The sequence below is a fragment of the Staurois parvus genome, unplaced genomic scaffold, assembly GCF_062004578.1.
Source record: "Staurois parvus isolate SC_StPar_1 unplaced genomic scaffold, SC_StPar_1.0 ptg000017l, whole genome shotgun sequence".
Taxonomy (NCBI): Eukaryota; Metazoa; Chordata; class Amphibia; order Anura; family Ranidae; genus Staurois; species Staurois parvus.
The window spans coordinates 7,594,936-7,613,395 of record NW_028317813.1 but is presented as its reverse complement, the minus strand read 5'-3'; the positions used below and the strand labels follow the sequence as shown (position 1 = coordinate 7,613,395).

At 41.5% G+C, this 18,460-nt stretch overlaps 1 protein-coding gene across 1 annotated transcript in view; it reads right to left on the bottom strand.

The window, feature by feature from the left end:
* Positions 1 to 15,587, bottom strand: part of CACNB3 (calcium voltage-gated channel auxiliary subunit beta 3) — a 256,437-nt gene extending 240,850 nt beyond the window's left edge. Inside the window, exon 1 of the mRNA XM_089679364.1 lies at positions 15,478 to 15,587. Within this exon, the coding sequence (XP_089535490.1) occupies positions 15,478 to 15,516 (39 nt within the window). The 5' untranslated portion in view covers positions 15,517 to 15,587. The remainder of the gene's footprint in view (positions 1 to 15,477) is intronic.
* Between the last annotated feature and the right edge of the window lie 2,873 nt (positions 15,588 to 18,460).

The window sequence follows — 18,460 nt, the reverse complement described above, 5'->3', positions numbered from 1 at the left end:
TTTATTTCCTCATGAAGGGTATGCCCTCTGTTCACAGAGGCCTTGTCCTGGGTGGAGGCACTGCAAATTTTATTACCAAAACCACTCTTCCACTTAGCAAAGGTTGTGGTTCTCTTATTTACATACAGGTTTAGCTCAATATCCTCTTTGAGGAGGCCTATTTCTCATAATTCCCCCCCCTATACACAACCTACACAAATCATACGCAATAGCAGCTTAAACACTTCTTGTTTATCAAAATGTACATAAAGTTTTCCCAGGGGTGCTTTGGCATGCACCAGCAGGCACACTCTGCAAAACATTTATATAACCCATCATTCCCAACATTACAAATAGTTCACCTTTTTCAGAAAATAGCCTATGCAGTCAAGGGGTCCCAGTAGATATTAAAAATCTGTGCAGATTTGTAAAATGATCATTAATTTTATTGTTTTACCTGTAGACCATATGGGTTCCTATGGCTAAAAAAAACCCTCCTAGTTAGCAACCCCATGTCATGACTTTTTGCTAGGATGCCAAAACTGTTGGTTTTAATTCCTGCAATGCTGGGAATATGCACCATAAAGTGACGCATCATGGGCACGGCAATGTGTGTCTGTACTGTATTAGTGCTTGCTCAGGTATAGCCAGTAATAACAAGTTTGGCAAAAGGATCATCAGGCAGAGCCACACTCTCCTACCACTGTGCACTTCTCATTCCCCGGTCCTTTCAGCCGCCATTAGAAGGGAGCTGTGATTTCACCAGTTGCTCTGTTGAACCATAATGTGAAAGTGAGAAGCTGCTTTATTACAGATGGCAGGGCTAGGAGAAGGACACTGCATCTGTTCCAATGAGCCTAATCCCGAAACACAACTGTTATGGGACAACTTGCTAAAAAAAGCAGGACTATCGCTGCAAATTTCGAACAGTTCCTAAGTATGGACTAATGTGTATAGTCAGCTGAATTCCGGGTATTTTTATTTTTTTTTACATTAGCACATTGGTCCAATTTGGACCAATATAAGTATGCTTATGTCATACCTAGCTGATCCCTGTGGAAGTTGGAACTCACTATAGTAGTTACCACTTCCACATTTATCCTTGCTGTCTTCTGGATCCCGTGCCAAGCGGCTGCCCTGCGGCATAATAGCCATAGAAGCCATTCAGTGAACGCATTGCATTTTTCTTTTCATAAGGTTGTGATGTTGCAGTATCATTCTCGGACAGCCTGCTTGGAAAAAAAAAAATTCCGTCAACTGAAAAGGCCTTCCACAAGACAGCTGCCTAGTGTGACCCCCTAGGAAGCAGGCTGTGGAACTACAAGTTTTAACAATGGTCCCCCAGGTCTTGCAGTGACTTTGTATGTGAAGCAGACTTATATATGAAGCAACACAAAATCAAATCATTTTCTCCTGAAACATATCACATTTTACTTTTACCATTTACTCCAAAAGACTGATTTAGGTTTGGTTCACATCAATGGGTTCTGTGTTCTCTGTGTAGGCAGCCCATTAATTTCAATGGGCTATCCTACCTGAAGAGACACAGGGAAAGAAGCCCCTGTTTTACATATCATTCCACACTGAGTTGCATGGTGCTGCATTAAAATGCTCCACATTTGCCAATGCATGAGAGTGCCATTAAGAATGAATGGCACCTCTGTGTGTCTGCTAAAGTGCAGCATGTTTTGCCTGTGGGTCGTGAATCCATGCAATTTTGTGATCGTTCCCGACCTGCAATAATGTGAGGCTAGCCTTACAGTTGTCATTTTTCTAGTGTGGTATTAAAAAAAAGCATTTCTTTAATTCCAATAAATCAGCTTTTCTAACCCTGCCTGGGACCATTTTGTGGTTTTAGATGTGTTTGTTTGTTTGTATGTTTGTTACCTTTATTTTTCCTCTTGAATGTTTCGTCATGAGCTATTTCTGAGCTGACGACTCCATTATCTTGCTCTCATGGGTTTTATACCAGGATTTATTATCCACTTAATTATGTACAGACATCTAATGACTTTACTGTCATATTTTTAAAGTAGAAATTAAAATTATGCCTACGAAATCTGAAGCAAATGTTTATATCAAACATTTTTTTTTCACTGTGGCTCTATTTTCAGTTTACAAACGGCAGCTTTCCACTTGAGAGATAAGATTCCACCACTCCCCATAAATCAATCAGAATTAAAAATTCATATTCTCTTTAATGCATCCAATACCACCAGTAAAGAATATCCCCTGCCTCACTAGACCTACAGGAGTTTGTACAAAGAAATGTTTATGACACCTAAAAGCTTTCTTGACTGCAGAATCCCTGGGTAATACACTCCATTTGCACCAGTTCCCAGCAAAGGTCAGTTTTAAGGATGATGTCATTGTGCCAGATTTAGGTTAGATTACAATGTTGGAGAGCTACATGGACATGATCACACAGCTAAACAGATTGTACACTCCATGGGCTAGGAAACCCTGCAGTCCTATCATACAACTACTGCCAGGGGTTAAATATTCCTTATGTCCCTATAAAATTCACAATGTTGTATTTAATGCTCCGACAAAAAAAAAAAAGAAATATCTAGATGTCTTTGTTTTTATGATAGTACCAAAATCGATCGGTGAGCAGTGAACTGATAATACCATCCAGGGAACACTGCAGCTGTAAGCCCACTTACAGTAATTTCTCATTAACCGCACCCGACCGCCCTATAGCAGAACTACTGCTACAGGGTGGCAGCGCTGCGCAAAATATATATATATACACACAAGCTATTGGTCGCTACAGCTGTGGATCACCGGAGATTCCCTGTTGGCACCCGACGATCACCGAGGAACACTGACAGGGGAGAGACCTGTATATAAACAATACAGATCTCTCCCCTGTCAGCACCAACACGCTGATTTGTATTGCTCTGCATAGCAGAGCAATACAAAACAGCATGCTTACACAGTGAAACACACACAGCACAGTTTGTAAAACAGCACACAGTTAACCCTTTGATCGCCCCAGATGTTAACCCCTTCCTGCCCAGTGTCATTAGTAAAGTGTTAGTGCTTTTTATTAGCACTGATCATTGTATTAGTGTCATTAGGTTGTCAGTGGCAGTTAGTCAGTCCCCCCACATGTCAGACTGCCTGCCGCAGTCCTGCAGTCTCGCTATAAGTCACTTATCGACGCCATTACTAATGTACAAAAAAAATTCCAGTATATATACCGCAATTTGTAGACGCTATAACGTTCACGTAAACCAATTGCTTAAATTTTTTAACAAAGACCTGTAGCAGAATACATTTTGTCCTAAACTGATGACGACATTTGTTTTTTTGATTTTTTTTTACTGGATATGTTTTATAGCAAAAAATCAAAAATACAGTTTTTTTTCAAAATTGTCGGTCTTTTTTTGCTTATAGCGCACAAAATAAAAAATGCAGAGGTGATCAAATACCACCGAAAGAAAGCTCTATTTGTGTGAAAAAAAGGACATAAATTTCATTTATGTACAGCTTTGAATGGCTGCGCAATTGTCAGTTAAATAACGCAATGCCGTATCGCAAAAAATGGCCTGGTCAGGAAGGGGGGTAAATCCTCTGGAGCGCAAGTGGTTAAGGTAGTATTAAACCCTCCTCTTGTTTTAGTTTAAATTCCTCAATTACACCAAGGCAACCTCAGCTATGTGTTGCAAATGTAAACCCAACTGTTTTTGTCACTTTGAAAATCTATGCTGTTCTCTTCAACTTCCAGGTTGGAGAGAGGGCAGATAGTGCGGGGAGTGCACACTGTAGAGTTATCACCACTCATGTCAATAGTACTTGGTTGCTCCTCATACTGATAGCACAGCTCATGTACAATCCCATCCCAGGCCCTCCTCTATCAGATACACATAGTCCCTCTTCCCCATTGATAATCAGCACATGTGCCCCCTGTCTGGGTGGAAGCGCACAAAACTTTTGTTTCATCACATTATGGTCACATGACTGCCCTCATCCCTAGTGCCATAATAACAAGGTGCATGCACACCCTGCCACAGGCTGAAGAATATAGGTATGGGTGGCTCCATAGGACCCTGAAAGGCAGAGGAGTCACTCTCAAGATAGAAATAGAGTACAGAAAAAAATTCAAAGATAGAATGCAAACAAGTGATAGGGTACAGACAGAAAACAAAAGGCAAACATGGTATGTCCTGTACTACACTGCCATGCATCACATTTCACTGTGAGATTTTAATAGAATAAATATGTCAACTGTTTTAAACTTTTAATATTAAAAGTCATGTTTAAGAACAAGCACCTTTGCCCTGGTTTGTGACAAGGGGTCAACTTCCCTTGCTTGAAGAGCATATGGTGTACTTAAAACAACTCCCTGACCTTCCACATGAGTACTGCAATGATTCACAATGCATGATGCTGTTGTTTTTATTCCAGAAATTGAAAAGATCATCAGCACATCATATGTTCAACCATGAGCAATTTATTAGTCACATAACAAGCACTGCTTGTGATTTCTGCAATGTTAGACTTTAGACTTTAGAGATTGATTTATTAATTTTATTTTTACAAATAACCTGATTGCTGCATCCGGCAAAGAGATTGTCAGCATTTTAATCAATGTTGGGTTTTGTTGCTTATACAGAAAATCAGGGCTTTTTTTTCTCAGAGAATAGGTACAGGAACTCCCCTTTTCTGAATCACCCCTTGTGTCTGCCCCCTTCCCACCTCTGAACACCGTCCCATGGTTCCACCCCCATGGTATTTGTTAACCCTTTGAGGACCGTAAGATTTTGGAACGCCAAAAGAATCAATTTTTTTGTTTTTAAAGTTTGTACACTTCAGTTGCTGTAACTAAGCCGTTTCATGAAATAATTGGCAAAAAGCTAGATCCATTTGTTGTTTGTTGATAACAACTAATATTTTGACTCAAACCCAAAAAAAAAAGAGTTTTAAGTTCTTAATCAGATGATACACACAATTAAAACATGGGACAAATACGACCCTTGGTCCTCAAAGGGTTAATGATAACAGGAAAAGCAGCAGCAATAGAACCCCCCCCCCCCCCCCGCATCAATAGATTCTTCCTAAGGACACAGCTGAACACACGATGGGGTAAAAGGCCAATCACAGCAACCTTTTACCACATGATCAGCTGTGTCCAATGACACAGCAGATCACAGAGTGAATACAGTTGCCAGTTATCGGCAGCACTTTCCTCACACTGTGACAGCCTGAGGAAAGTACTGCCGATAACCGGCAACTGTCACAGAGCAGATCGGCACTGATGATCAGTGCCCTGCAGTGCCGCCCAGCAGTGCCTCTCATCAGTGCCCATCAGTTCCTCTCACCAGTGCCCATCAGTGCCACCCATTAGTGCTCCCCATCAGTGCCACCCATCAGTGCTGCCCAGCAGTTGCGCCCAGAAATGCCGCCCATCAGTGTCCAGCAGTGCCACCAGTCCCGTCAGCCAGTGTTTCCAGTCATTGCTGTGAGCCAGTGCTGTCAGCCAGCGCCGCCCGTCAGTGTTGCCCATCAGTCACGCCTATCAGTGACCATCAGTGACCATCATTGCTGCAAATCAGTGCAGCATCATCAGTACCTCCTCATCAATGCTCACCAGTGCCGCCTTATCAGTGCCACCTCATCAGTGCAGCCTATCAGTGCCCATTAGTGCTGCCTATCCATGCCACCTCATCAGTGCTGCCTATCAGTGCGGTCTCACCAATGCACATCAGTAAAGGAGAAAAATTACCTGCTTGCAAAATTTTATAATAGAAACAAAGAAAAACTTTTTTTTTCAAATTCTTTTGTTTTTTTTTTGTTTAAAGTGCAAAAAATAAAACACCCAGTGGTGATTAAATACCACCAAAATAAAGCTCTGTGTGAAAAAAATTATAACAATTTCATGTGGGTACAATGTTGCATGACCGCGCAATTGTCATTCAAAATATGACAGCTCTGAAAGCTGAAAATTGGCCTGGGCAGGAAGGGGATAAAAGTGCCCTGTAAGCAAGTGGTTAAAGAACCCAGAACAACATCTAAAGAAGTGCAGGCCTCACTCGCTTCAGTTAACCCCTTCACGCCGGCCGCACGCAAATGTGCGACCTCCCGGCGTCTAGGTCCAGACACATTTGCGTTCATGTAGCAAAAAACATATGTGCTGAGAGCACGCGCCCTGCGCACTCCTAGCACACGTGAGGTACTCACGGAAAGATCCCGGTCCGCTCTTTCGATCGGGACCTTTCCCGATCATGTGACCGGCTGTGACGTGACATCACGGCGGCCACATGACACTAAGCCACGCCCCGTCCCACCCACCTCCCGGCGCAGGAACTCCTCTTCATGCCAGGACGATCTGGCATGAAGGGGTTAAGGTCACTGTTTATGATTCAACAATAAGAAAAGACTGGGCAAAAATGCATCCAAGGCAAAAGCCACTGTTGACCAAAAAACAAAAAGGCTTGTCTCAAATTTCCCAATAAACATCTTGATTATCCCCAAGACTTTTGGGCAAATATTCTGTGGACTGATGAGACAAAAGTTAAACTTTTTGGAAGGTGTGTGTCCTGTTACATCTGGCGGAAAACTAACACAGCATTTCATAAAAAGAGCATCATACCAACAGTCAAACAGGATGCTGGTAGTGTGATGGTCTGGCTCTGGTTTACAGCTTCAGGATCTAGAAAATTGAACCATAAATTCTGCGCTGTACCAGCAGGACAATGATCCAAAACACAGCAACAAGTCCTCTGAATGGCTCCAAACAAAATTAAGGTTTTGGAGTGGCCTAGCTAAAGCCCGAACTTAAATCCAATTGAGATGCTGTGGCATGACCTTAAACAGGCCGTTCATGCTTGAAAATCCTCCAATGTGGCTGAATTAAAACAATTCTGCAAAGAAGAGTGAGCCAAAATTCCTCCACAGCGATGTGAAAGACTGATTGCCAGTTATCGCCAACGCTTGATTGCAGTTGTTGCAGCTAAGGGTGGCAGAACCAGTTATTAGGTTTAGGGGCAATTACTTTTTCACATAGGCTTAATAAATTAAATCATCATTTAAAAACTGCATTTTGTATTTACTTGGGTTATCTTTGTGTAATATTAGAATTAGTTTGATGATCTGAATCATTTAAGTGTGACAAATATGCGAAAAAAAAACAAAAAAAAAAAAGGAAGGGGGAAAATACTTTTTCACAGCACTGTATGTATTTAGCTTTGTGCCTGGAGTTAAAGTGGTTCTAAAGGCTTGCTTTTTTAAATTTAAAATAATAAATGAATCATATTTACCTGCGCTGTGCAATGGTTCCCCCATTGACGCTTCTGGACCCTCCACGAGTGCACCCAGAGCAAGCTGCTTGCTCTGGGGGCACTCCTGTGTGCTCGCTCCCGAGCCACCTCTGTGTGTCTATGGGACACAGATTGTGGCTCAGTCCCGCCCCCGCCTCACTGGCTCTATCAATGGCTCCTGCTGCTGTGTCTCTGCCAATGAGGAGAGAGACACCCAGGAGAGATGTTGTTCTTGTGTACATTGCTGGATCGCTATGGGGGTCAGGTAAGTATTAGGGAGGCTGTGGCACTCAAGGTTTTTTTACCTTCATGCATAGAATACTTGACGGAAAAAAAACTTTAGCCTTTACAACCTCCTTTAGGCTTTAACTGTTGGGCATGTGGCATTATACTCAAACATAAATGTGACAATTAATGTTAGGGAACTAAACTTAAAGACGATCTCCAGGCAAATGTTCACCATCACTCTCTCTTACCCATACACACAGCAATAAAAAAAAACTTTGTTAATTCATCTGAGTCAACCATCACATGACCCTCCCCGGAACATTTTCTAGGAATGGAGATTGCTGAAGCAGTGCCGCAATCCATGTTGGTGCGGTTTTCTGGAGCATGAGAGAACCCTGCTACTGGACAGCCAGTGGGAAGTGTCCACATCACTCAGGCAGTGATGTGATACCTTTCCCCTCCTGACAAAGGACATATGATCACAGATTTAGGTAAGCAAAAGGGGTTTTGTGATTTAATACAGGGGGTTAGAAGTGAAGAGGGTTCTTGTAGCTCAGCTTTAACTCCAGTTATTGTTAGAAAGCCCCTTCTTGTCCCAGTTGCCTCTAGTTAATCTGCAGTTTGTAAGTTAAAGTGTTCCTAAACCCACAACAGTAAAATCAGTCTGTATATGCAGTAAAGCATGCTTGTTATACTCACTGTGGAACCTAATCATATGCATTGTTTAAAAATGCTGTTTGAACCTGACTTCTATGATCCTCCCCTTCTTCCGGTGTCTCCCTCTTATCTCCTGATAAGACATATCATGTGGAGAAAATCTACTCATGCTCAGTTTAGTGTGTATTGCTAGAGAGGTTTTTTTTTTTTCTTGGGAGAGTGCATATGATCAGCACAGGACCAGTCAGCACTGGTCAGACAGAGGTCAGGGGTTTTGCTTCCTCCTAGAGCAGAATGAAAACTCCTCCTACAAGCTTTAACCAGTACTCGGCTGGACACTGATAGAAGTCACAAGACTGCTCTAACTGCCGATGAGAAAATGTATTTAGCAGTTTATATTTACTAAAATAATTGCACTTCCATGCTGTGTACTGTGGGAGATCAGATATAGTGAATGCAGGGTCCTGGGTTTAGTAGCACTTTAAGATAAAGTATCTAAAGTCGCAATTTCTTATCTGAAACTGTGGTCGTGTGGCAGGCTGGATCTTAATGTCTTTTTTTGCGGGTCTTTGGTATGGGAGTGTCCTTCCTCTCAGACATGAAGGCTGCCTATTGACTGCCTAGAGTGTCAATCAAAGGGCCCTCACAGGGTCTTCTATCCTTAAAACAGAGGCAGAAGGATGACACACAGGGCAGCACTGGGTATGGCTCACAGTGGAAGGGAAGATGACCTGTGCATGGTTGTCATTGTCTTCAGCATAGTAAACTAGACCACACGCTGGCATCTGCATTGACTTATGTTTACAGGAAATGTGGACTCAGAGAAATAATGTAAGTAGGCTGCCAGCTCATCCTTTTGTTTGAAGTTAATATGGCTTGCATACTTTTTGAGTCGCTAACCCAGATTGAGTATGAGGATCAGGAGGTCTGGCTTCAATTGCAGTAATTCTTAATGGCACCTCCATGCACTGGAAACCTCAGTTTTTCTATGCTGGGAACCACATAGCACTATGTCGTTTTGCTGTGGCTGTGATCTTGGAAAAGGTGTAGGAACCTTTTCTTTGCATCTTCCATAGGTACAGCAGCCTATTCCAGTTAATGGGCTGCTGGACCCAAGCAAACGCAGCCGCAGGGAAACTGCAGTAGTGTGCACCTAGCCATACAATTTTTCTTCCAGAACGGATTTACTTTGCGTCAACAGTGGTTGAAATATAATCTGTACCACTAGAAAAGAATGATAGATTAATTAGTATACGTTAATGCACCTTTACCCATTTACAGAACCATTATAGAGTGGATAATACAGTGGCACTATTGCTTTATCTGTATGCATTATTTGTGGAAAAAACAGTATAATATTGTGCAGCACATTACTGTCCGAAGATGATGGGCAGAAATACAACAGTAAAATACCAATCAATAAACCATTAGAAACAGATCAGATTTCATTATATGCACTTTTAAGATATCAAAGGATACTAAAGGCATCTAATATAATATTCTACCTCAAATAAAAACCATGAGTTTGGATTACACAAATTGTAACTGAAATGTTAGATAGAAATTACATTTATGTACAAAAATTAGATTCAACCTTAGGAGCTCTTTCACACTGTTGCGCTGCAGTTTGACCGCAGCGTAGGTGCAGCGCAGTGAATCCGCAGTTTTTGTGCAGGTTACCTGCTGTTTTCCTTAGACTTCTATCATGTCCGGTATTTTGGTGCGCCAAGGATGTAGCAGACAGGACTTTTAGTGCGGTTTAAAAAAATGCACCAAGAATGCAAGACATAGTAGAAGTCTATGGGAAACCATGGGTAACCTGCACGAAGGCTATGGGTACACTGCACTGCACCCACACTGCGGTCAAACAGCAGCGGGGCAGGGTAAAAGGGCCCTAATGGTAGGAGCATTGTGTAATGCATTTAGTGTTATTCCTAGGGCCCCCTTATCGTTACTCAGCACCAGTAATAGATAATCTCTGGAATTCATAAAGAGTGGCACAGACAGATTTTGCAAAAGTGTCTCTCATGTATTCTAAGATTTGGGAAGAAGGTGGAGATAGGTTTAGCTGCATGTTAGTACCAGGTCACGGTCTTCAGGATCCCCCCACCAGGGGGTGAGCAAGCCAGGGTCCAGTAGCGGATATAGCAGGTAGGGATCAAATAGAAGAGTGGTCAGTGAACAAGTCAAAGGTTGGTATCAGGCAGAAGTATAGTTGAAGAACAGGCCAAAGGTCGGTAACAAGTAGTAGCAAAGGTATGGATGGCAGCAGGAGAGACAACAGCGAGATATTGGCTGGAGAAGACACAATATTCTGGCAAACAGGAAGTACAGAGACATGGCTTAAATCCAGAAGTTTATAAGAGGAACAAAGAGTTCAAGGTTCAGCAGAAAACAAGGCATGGTATAATAGACTAGGCAAGAGTGCTGTCCAGCATCTCAGGTAGCTCAGTGAGAAGAGTTAGTGCCAGACACAGTAGAGGTTCAAGTCCAGATCCTGACACTTCATTTCTGATTGGCCACAGCATCCTGGACATCTGGACATCTTGGCTTCACAGCACTTTCTCCAGCAGTTATAGTGGGGACTGAACTTTGGACTGGGGACTCCACACTGAGCTTGTTTGATGCCTGTCACCAGCAATGTCTGTGAGTTTAATACTGTTTCATTTTGACCCTTTTATTGAATAAAAATTGCTATATTGGTGGCTTGGCGCCTCTTTCTCCCCCTCCCTCTCCTCTTTTGCAGTGCGAGAAACCGCATGTGATTCAGATAGGACTCGCACCCATTCCTGCTCAGCATGCAATTCTTTGCAGTGCAATTTGAGCCCATTCATTTTATATGGACTTAAATCACACCACACAAAAAAAGGTATCGGTTTTAGGTATCATTTGCACAAGTACAAGAACTTAAAGCAAATTCTTAGTATCTGCACCAATACTGGTATTGGTGCAACACTATTTATTTATACAGTATATTATCAATTTCACATATTTTCTGGTGGTTTGGTTATATGGATTGAACACAGCTATTTCTTTTGAACTGTTTTAATTTATTTATTTGCACCATGGACTTAAAAAGATGAGTGCACCTGCTGCATAATTGATTGTTGAGCACTTTATAACATAAGGCATATTGATTTTTTATGCAAAAGTGGATATACATGAATTGTGGCTTGTTTATATTTTTATTTAATTTTTTATGCGCCGGAGATTTGAGATATGCTGAATTTCATTCATTTATTTGCACTATTGTTTTACTGCTACTAACCATAGAACTTAACCTTCCATCTGTTTCTTAATACTTATCACCTCTAATACTTAACCATTAACCTGTTATAATAAACCCCCTCAAACCTGACACTTATGGTCCCCCCACACTAGACAAATAATTGTTTGAAAATCTGTCATTTGGACCATTCATTCGTTTTTCGTTCAGATAAAGGGGTACATATAGAAAAATATTTTTGACTTTTCAGCTCCACAAAAATCAAAGGAACAGGTTGGAATTATAAATTGAAAGGTTTATGTGTTTCTCACCCGTTAACAATCAAATTGTATGTACTGCAAATATCTGACAAAACAAATGAAAAACGGATTCATTTATGTCCATTGAACTATTTATTGTTCGAAATTTGATCATTACATAATGGCAATATCAATTGCTAAGTGTTCATTATTCATATACGATTTTGAACGATTTTCGGCTAGTAGTGTATGGCTAGCATTAGGCTAAGTTCACATTATTGCATGTGAGGAATACATGCACCATCAAACACGTTATCAACATACAAGAGAAACACACTGCTCTCTAGCAGACACTACACATCAGCAAAATGGTGCGTCTTCTGTTATCACGTGTGCCAAACTGCATGGTTCCACATGGCGCGATTTTAAAAAAGGACTTCTTTCCTTCATTTCTATGGATAGGGCAGTCCATTGAAATGAATTAGCAGCCCTACATGCAGAATGCAGGACAGATGTGAACCAAGCCTAAACCTTTAGCCTTCTTCATAATGCTTAAAGCGGTATTAAACCCAAAACCAAAAATGTAATATATGCAGTGTTTCAATCCTTACATGCATTGTCTGCTATCTTTTTTTCCCCTTTATTTTCACTTGATGATCCGGTAAGAAACACACCTCCTGTCCAGGGGCGGACTGACAACTCATGGGGCCCCCGGGCAATAGGGGATCATGAGGCCCCTGTGTCCTTGCCCAAACTCAAAAAAGCCTATGAAAAAGGTACCAGGGGCATCTCATGGGGAGCCCTACTGACCCCGGGCTCTCGGGCAGTGCCCAAGTTTCCAAATGGTCGGTCCGCCCCTGCTCCTGTCTTAGGATGTCTCCACCCTGGTCACTGTCAGTTTTAAATGGTTTGCCTCAACACTCTAACTGCCACTTATGCTGGACAGCTTGGTCTGTTAAAGAAGTTGAAAAATAACAGACTTACTGGCAGGATCAAAAGGTTAAAATAAAGAAATACAGCCTTAAAATGAAGCTGCAATATTTAAATTTTTTGATATACCAGAATTGGGCAGCACTTTATTAGTGGGAACTGTTATCCTGTTGTAGAGATTCCAACTTCAGCTCTGTCCCCGACCATTGACTAGGCCAGCAATGGGCAAACTACGGCCCGCGGGCCGTATACAGCCCGGCGGACCTTTTAATCCGGCCCGCGGAGCGTGATACAAAAAAAAACAGCCAGGGCAGGCAAACATTTGCATCATTCAGCGAGCTCAAATGCAATGATTGGCCAGTCTCGCTGCCACTCACATCCTGATAGCCAGTGATTGGCTGTCTGGATGTGTGTAGGCGGGGCAGCGTGACGAACGTGAGGGGAGCTAGGCTCCTCTCACAGTCCGCCCTGAAGACCGGAATGGCGCGGGAACACGGCGAGAGGAACGCGCGGAGCAAAGGTAATTTAATTTATATTAATTCACACATACACATCATTCATCTACTCTTGGTCCGGCCCCCGTGTCCAATATATGAACCCATTGCGGCCCTCAAGTCAAAAAGTTTGCCCACCCCTGGACTAGGCCCTCTGATGCGTTTCACCTAGATTGAGCTTAATCATAGAGGTGGGAATGGCACAGTGCAGAGGTTATATATTCATCATAAGCCATTCATAAAATCAGACACAGCTAGTTACTAATGACAAACAGGGCTGGCTACCAATATGGGGAGAGAACATAGCCATAAAAAGCCAGAACAAAAACAACATTCCAGTCTCTGATTTATAATCTCCTTAATATGCAAAATATGTTAAATATAAGATATGGAATGCGCATAAATATAAAGATACGGGAAATACTCCATACAAAGATTGGTCCCTGTGTATTCTAATATCTCCCTGAACTGAAGACCGTAAAAGGCATACAAAAACATTAAACAGAAATCAAGCAGCACTTTAGTGTCAAACTACAAGATGCCAATTCAACAACAAAAAATATATATGAAAACACAGGATGCAAGATACTCAGTACTCGTATTCATGTACATATATATAAGGAATAGAATTGGTCCCAAAAATAGGGAAGGGATATCGAGATTTAATTCTCTTTTCATTTTAACACCTAACTTTAACTCCACTTTAAAAGTTAACCCCTAAAGTGTGTTCGTAACACATAAAGCATAGCTACTTCCAGGCTACTGACAATAAACTGTTTACATACATTATTCTTGGTAAAAATGCTTTAAAAGAAACCCTCACTGACCTCTGTAGCTGCAGGCACCATAGAGTAATTTGTCCTCAAATTTCTGAGAAAAAAATATTTTCACTTTCCTTTTCTCTCTGTAGATGGTTTTGTTCCCCCAGCCAGCAGTGAGTTAGCAGCCCACAGGCCTTCAAATCTGTAATGTAAACACAGAGCAGGTGCACAGGAAGAGGGGAAGGAGCAGAACAGAGAGTCACCACTTACAGGACTATACTGGATCTCTTGTAGCATGAATTGTTCCACAGTGTCTGCAGCTGCAAAGGTCAGTAAGGACTTGTTTTAAGGGTATTAACTGCTTGTTAAGGAAGTGTTGAATGGCCACAGTTCTACATTAAGCTCCTTTCAGCACCTAAATCCTAAAACAAAGACCCCCCAGGCCTATCACTAACTTCACTAATGAACCACTATTCCACTGAATACTCTCATTTTGAGCTGGGATTCTCTTCTTTTGAGGTCCTATGCCAAAGTAATAAAATGCCAGGAATATCCCTGCTTTACATTTTATAATATATAGGTAAAATAAGCTTTCAATTCACTCAAGCACATATCTTTCTGAAAATCATAGTGATTAATGCCAGAGAAAATACAGTCATAAGATGTAAGGTACAGAAGCATGGTGGAATTTTGAAGACATACATCTCAGTTTAATAAATAATATTCTGGGGGGTCATTCACACTAAAAAATCCCTTCATTTGTGCTGTGCTGAGGTCTGATTTAGACACATAACATTGTATTGCATCTTTTAAACAATACTTTTGGCTTGAATGGCAAAATGCTAGTCTACTGACCCAAATGCAGGACTTCTTAACAAAACACACTGCAAGACATTGTTGTGAACAGGTCATATTTAAAACACTGTAGCAAAATCCATAACAATACACCCAGAAATGAAAGCAGACATACAACCTTCTCCATTGTAAATAGGTTTTGCAACATATTAGTAAAGAAGATACACCAACTAATTAGTTCAGTGATTCATAACCATAGGATATATTACTGTTAGAAAAATAGCTTCTTTTTTTACACGTCAAATGTAGACAGTGCTACTCCAGTCTATGAAGCTCCTGACAGCATTACAAGGTTACATATGTAACAGTAAAGCTCAGCAGGTGTTAGGGAACTACAAGTCTCAGCAAGAGGCTGAACATGTTGTATTTTGGAAACACAAAAGGTACATTTACAAATACACCTTAGCCTCATCCTCTTAGTTCATCAAATCACACACTGGGGCTGATCTGATAAGTGGAGCAGAACATGAGCAGTGAAGGTGCCCAGGGTGACCAATCCAGTATCAGCTTCCTTCTCCTTACCTGTGCTAGTAATATTTTTTTGGCTCCATTTTCTTTACAAATACACTTCACTACTGGTCCCTTCAAATGCTTTCAAAATTAAAAAAAAATTCACTAAATAAGGCTCCAAAATATATTTATTATAGATGCAAAGCACACAGCAACACACTATATAGCACAGCCTATTTTATTGTATTATACTAAGCAATAAATGTGAGGTTTTCAACTAATCAAAATAATAAAAATGACTACAAAAACACAGATGTCATTTAGTTTACAAAAAAAGTCAGTGTTTCAGAAACTGGCAACATCCCCAGAAAATCCTTAGAAGTGAATGTTTACCTCTTTTAGCAGGAACACACTGGAATTGGAAAGCGACATGCAAGTAGGATGCTTCCCTTGTAGATGGAGAGCAGATCAGGAACATTCACTGCCACTGCTCTGGCAGCATAGCAAAGCTTCTGCAAAGCTCAGCCCACTGCATTTTGGTCTTACAGGACTTTAGCGGAGACCTGCCCACATGATCCGAGCATCATTGCTACACAGCTGTCAATCTGGGATGCATGGGAATGCACTGTTTGTTGGTGTCTGTGATTTGCAGACAAGAGCAAACTATATGATCAGGGGGTTCTGTGAAAGACCTGTACAGTAAGGAGTTGAGGAAAGAATGTAAGTGACCCCTTTCTTAGCTTTCAATGATGATACACATGTTGTGGAAGCAGATGAGGTAAAGCAGACTTCTTGAGGATAGATGCAGCGTGGGAGTATAAGCAGTTGTTGAGGCAGGATGAGAATATCAAAGGCATTACAGAAGGGGAAGACAAGTGCTGGGATATCAGCACAATTAGTTACTTTTCTATCCAGGCAGAAATATTTTTTCCCTAATGATAGAAATCACAATCAAGGTCATGATCCAGAAGCATCCTTTATCTTGTCCCTTGATGCCTATAGGCACTTATGTGGCTGTCTGTGTTGTTGTTATTATTATTCAGGACTTATTAGGACCAGGAGTTTTTACAGCTCTTTACATTATAAAGGGAGATGGTACAGGTAAAAATTCAATACAAGAGGGTTAGGAGGGACCTGCTCCTGAAAGCTTACAAACTAATAGGGAAGGGCAAATGGAGCAAAAGGTAATACAGGTGTACCTCTGTTTACAAATTTATTGCGATCTCCATTTCATATTGCCAAAAATTTGTAAACCGAAACACGGTTTCCCATAGGAATGCACTGAAAACCAATTAATTTGTTGGTCAGAAAAAAGTAAAAAAAAGTCGCTGTCACTATAGGTCAGTGCCAGTTTTTAAATGTAATTACCGGCTTTTTTTTTTCTTCACTATAGCTCAGAGAATCAACTGTCACTTTCCCTCCAGCTAAAGGAAAGAAAGTTTCCTTTTAGTTTATTTCCCCGAGTTAAAAGAAACAATGTGTCAGGTACCTGGATAGTGAGCCTGACATGAAGAGGCAGGCTTCCTGTACACCTCCGGCTCAAGGACTGCTGATGGTGAGACAGCGGTCGCAGGGGCACAGTGTGGTATGAGTGCCTGAGATCAGTCCGGTAATAGCAGGTGAGCTGATGAGTTCCAGGCAAGGAGCAGGGTTCTGATGTAGCCAGGATGGATGGATACTCGAGCGCAACATACTGAGGATGCAGGGTCAGACGAGCCGGGTTTGGTATCGGTCACACAGGTCAGGCTTACAGCGACAGGAGAAAGAGTAGTCAGGTCACAGACCTTGTCAGCAACGGAAGATCACTCAGACAGGAGCAGAGACAGAAGAATAATCCAAGACAAGCCAGAGGTCAGGGCAGGAAGAAATCAAGCGGAGATCAGGAACAGGCTGGTTCGATATCAGGAGTCAATCACAGGAATCAGGGAACACGAGCAGGGAAAAGACCATACGGCAATGGGACAACTACTGCAGCCAGTTTAAATAGACCTTTTGGCGCCAGCATTAGTGACAGGCGCGTGCCCAAGTGGGCATGCGCCGATGTCCAAGTACCTGCACATCTGTTTGACTGGTAAGGACTCTGCGCATGTGTATATTTGTGCACCGCGGAACTTCACCTGCACTATGGGCAGGCCTTCCCTGACACAATGTTTCCTTTTAGTTTGTTTCCCGAGATAAAAGAAACAGTGTTTCCTTTTAGTATATTTCCCCGAGTTAAAAGAAACAATGTTTCCTTTTAGTTTGTTTCCCTAAATAAAAGAAACAATGTTTTCTTTTAGTTTATTTCCCCGAGTTAAAAGAAACAAAGTTTACTTTTAGTTTATTTCCCCGAGTTAAAAGAAACAATGTTTCCTTTTAGTTTGTTTCCCAAGATAAAAGAAACAAAGTATCCTTTAGCTCCGGGGAAAGTGACAGCTAATTCCATGAGCTATAGTGAAGAAAAAAAAAGCTGGCAATTGCATTTAAAAATTGGCATCGACATACACTTCATATTGCGAAAAAAAATCGTAAACCTAGGCATTATTTTCAATGGATTTTCATTTGTAAACCGAAAATTACGTTAACCGAGGCATTCGTAAACTGAGGTACACCTGTAATTGTAAGGGATGAGCTGATGGGAGTATTAAAAGATTCAGTTGTTAGGTGAAGACAGGATAGGCTTCCCTGAAGATATGAGTTTTTAAGTAATGCCTAAAAGTGGACAGAGCAGGAGATAGCCAGAAAGATTGGGGTAGAGCATTCCAGAGGATAGGGGACGCTCTGGAGAAGAATGGGAGGAGGAGACAAGGGAATAAGAAAGCAGGTGGTCTTAGGAGGAGTGGAAAGGACAGCTTGGATAATATATTGAAACAAGATAGGTGATGTAGCTTGTGGCAGAGTGAAAATGATATTGTATGTTGTTGTTAGTACAGTATCTTGAATTTTATCCAGTGGGCATCTGGAAACCAGTAGAGGGATTGGCAGAGAGAAGTAAAGGACACTGAATGGTTGATAAGGTGGATAAAGCTGGCTGCAGTGTTCATGATGGAGCGAAGGGGGATAGTGTGTGTCAAAGTAAGCCTATGAAGAGGGAGTTGCAGTATTCATGGTAAAACATAACAAGGGAGTGAATGAGTTTCTTTGTGATTTCATGGATTTAAAAGGGGTATATTTTAAAGATTTTACGGAGGTAAAGTCTACACGCTTTTCACTCATTGGATTTGGGGCCAAAAGGACAGGTCAGAGTCTAGGATTACATTTAGTCCCCTTTCATGAGTGGAGGGATTGAGAGTTGAATTACTGATCTTGATGAAAAAGTCAGGGGACTTTCATGTGCGAGGAGGAATATTATGTTAATTTGTTGACACTTGATTTGTATTTTTCTCCCAGGCATCTA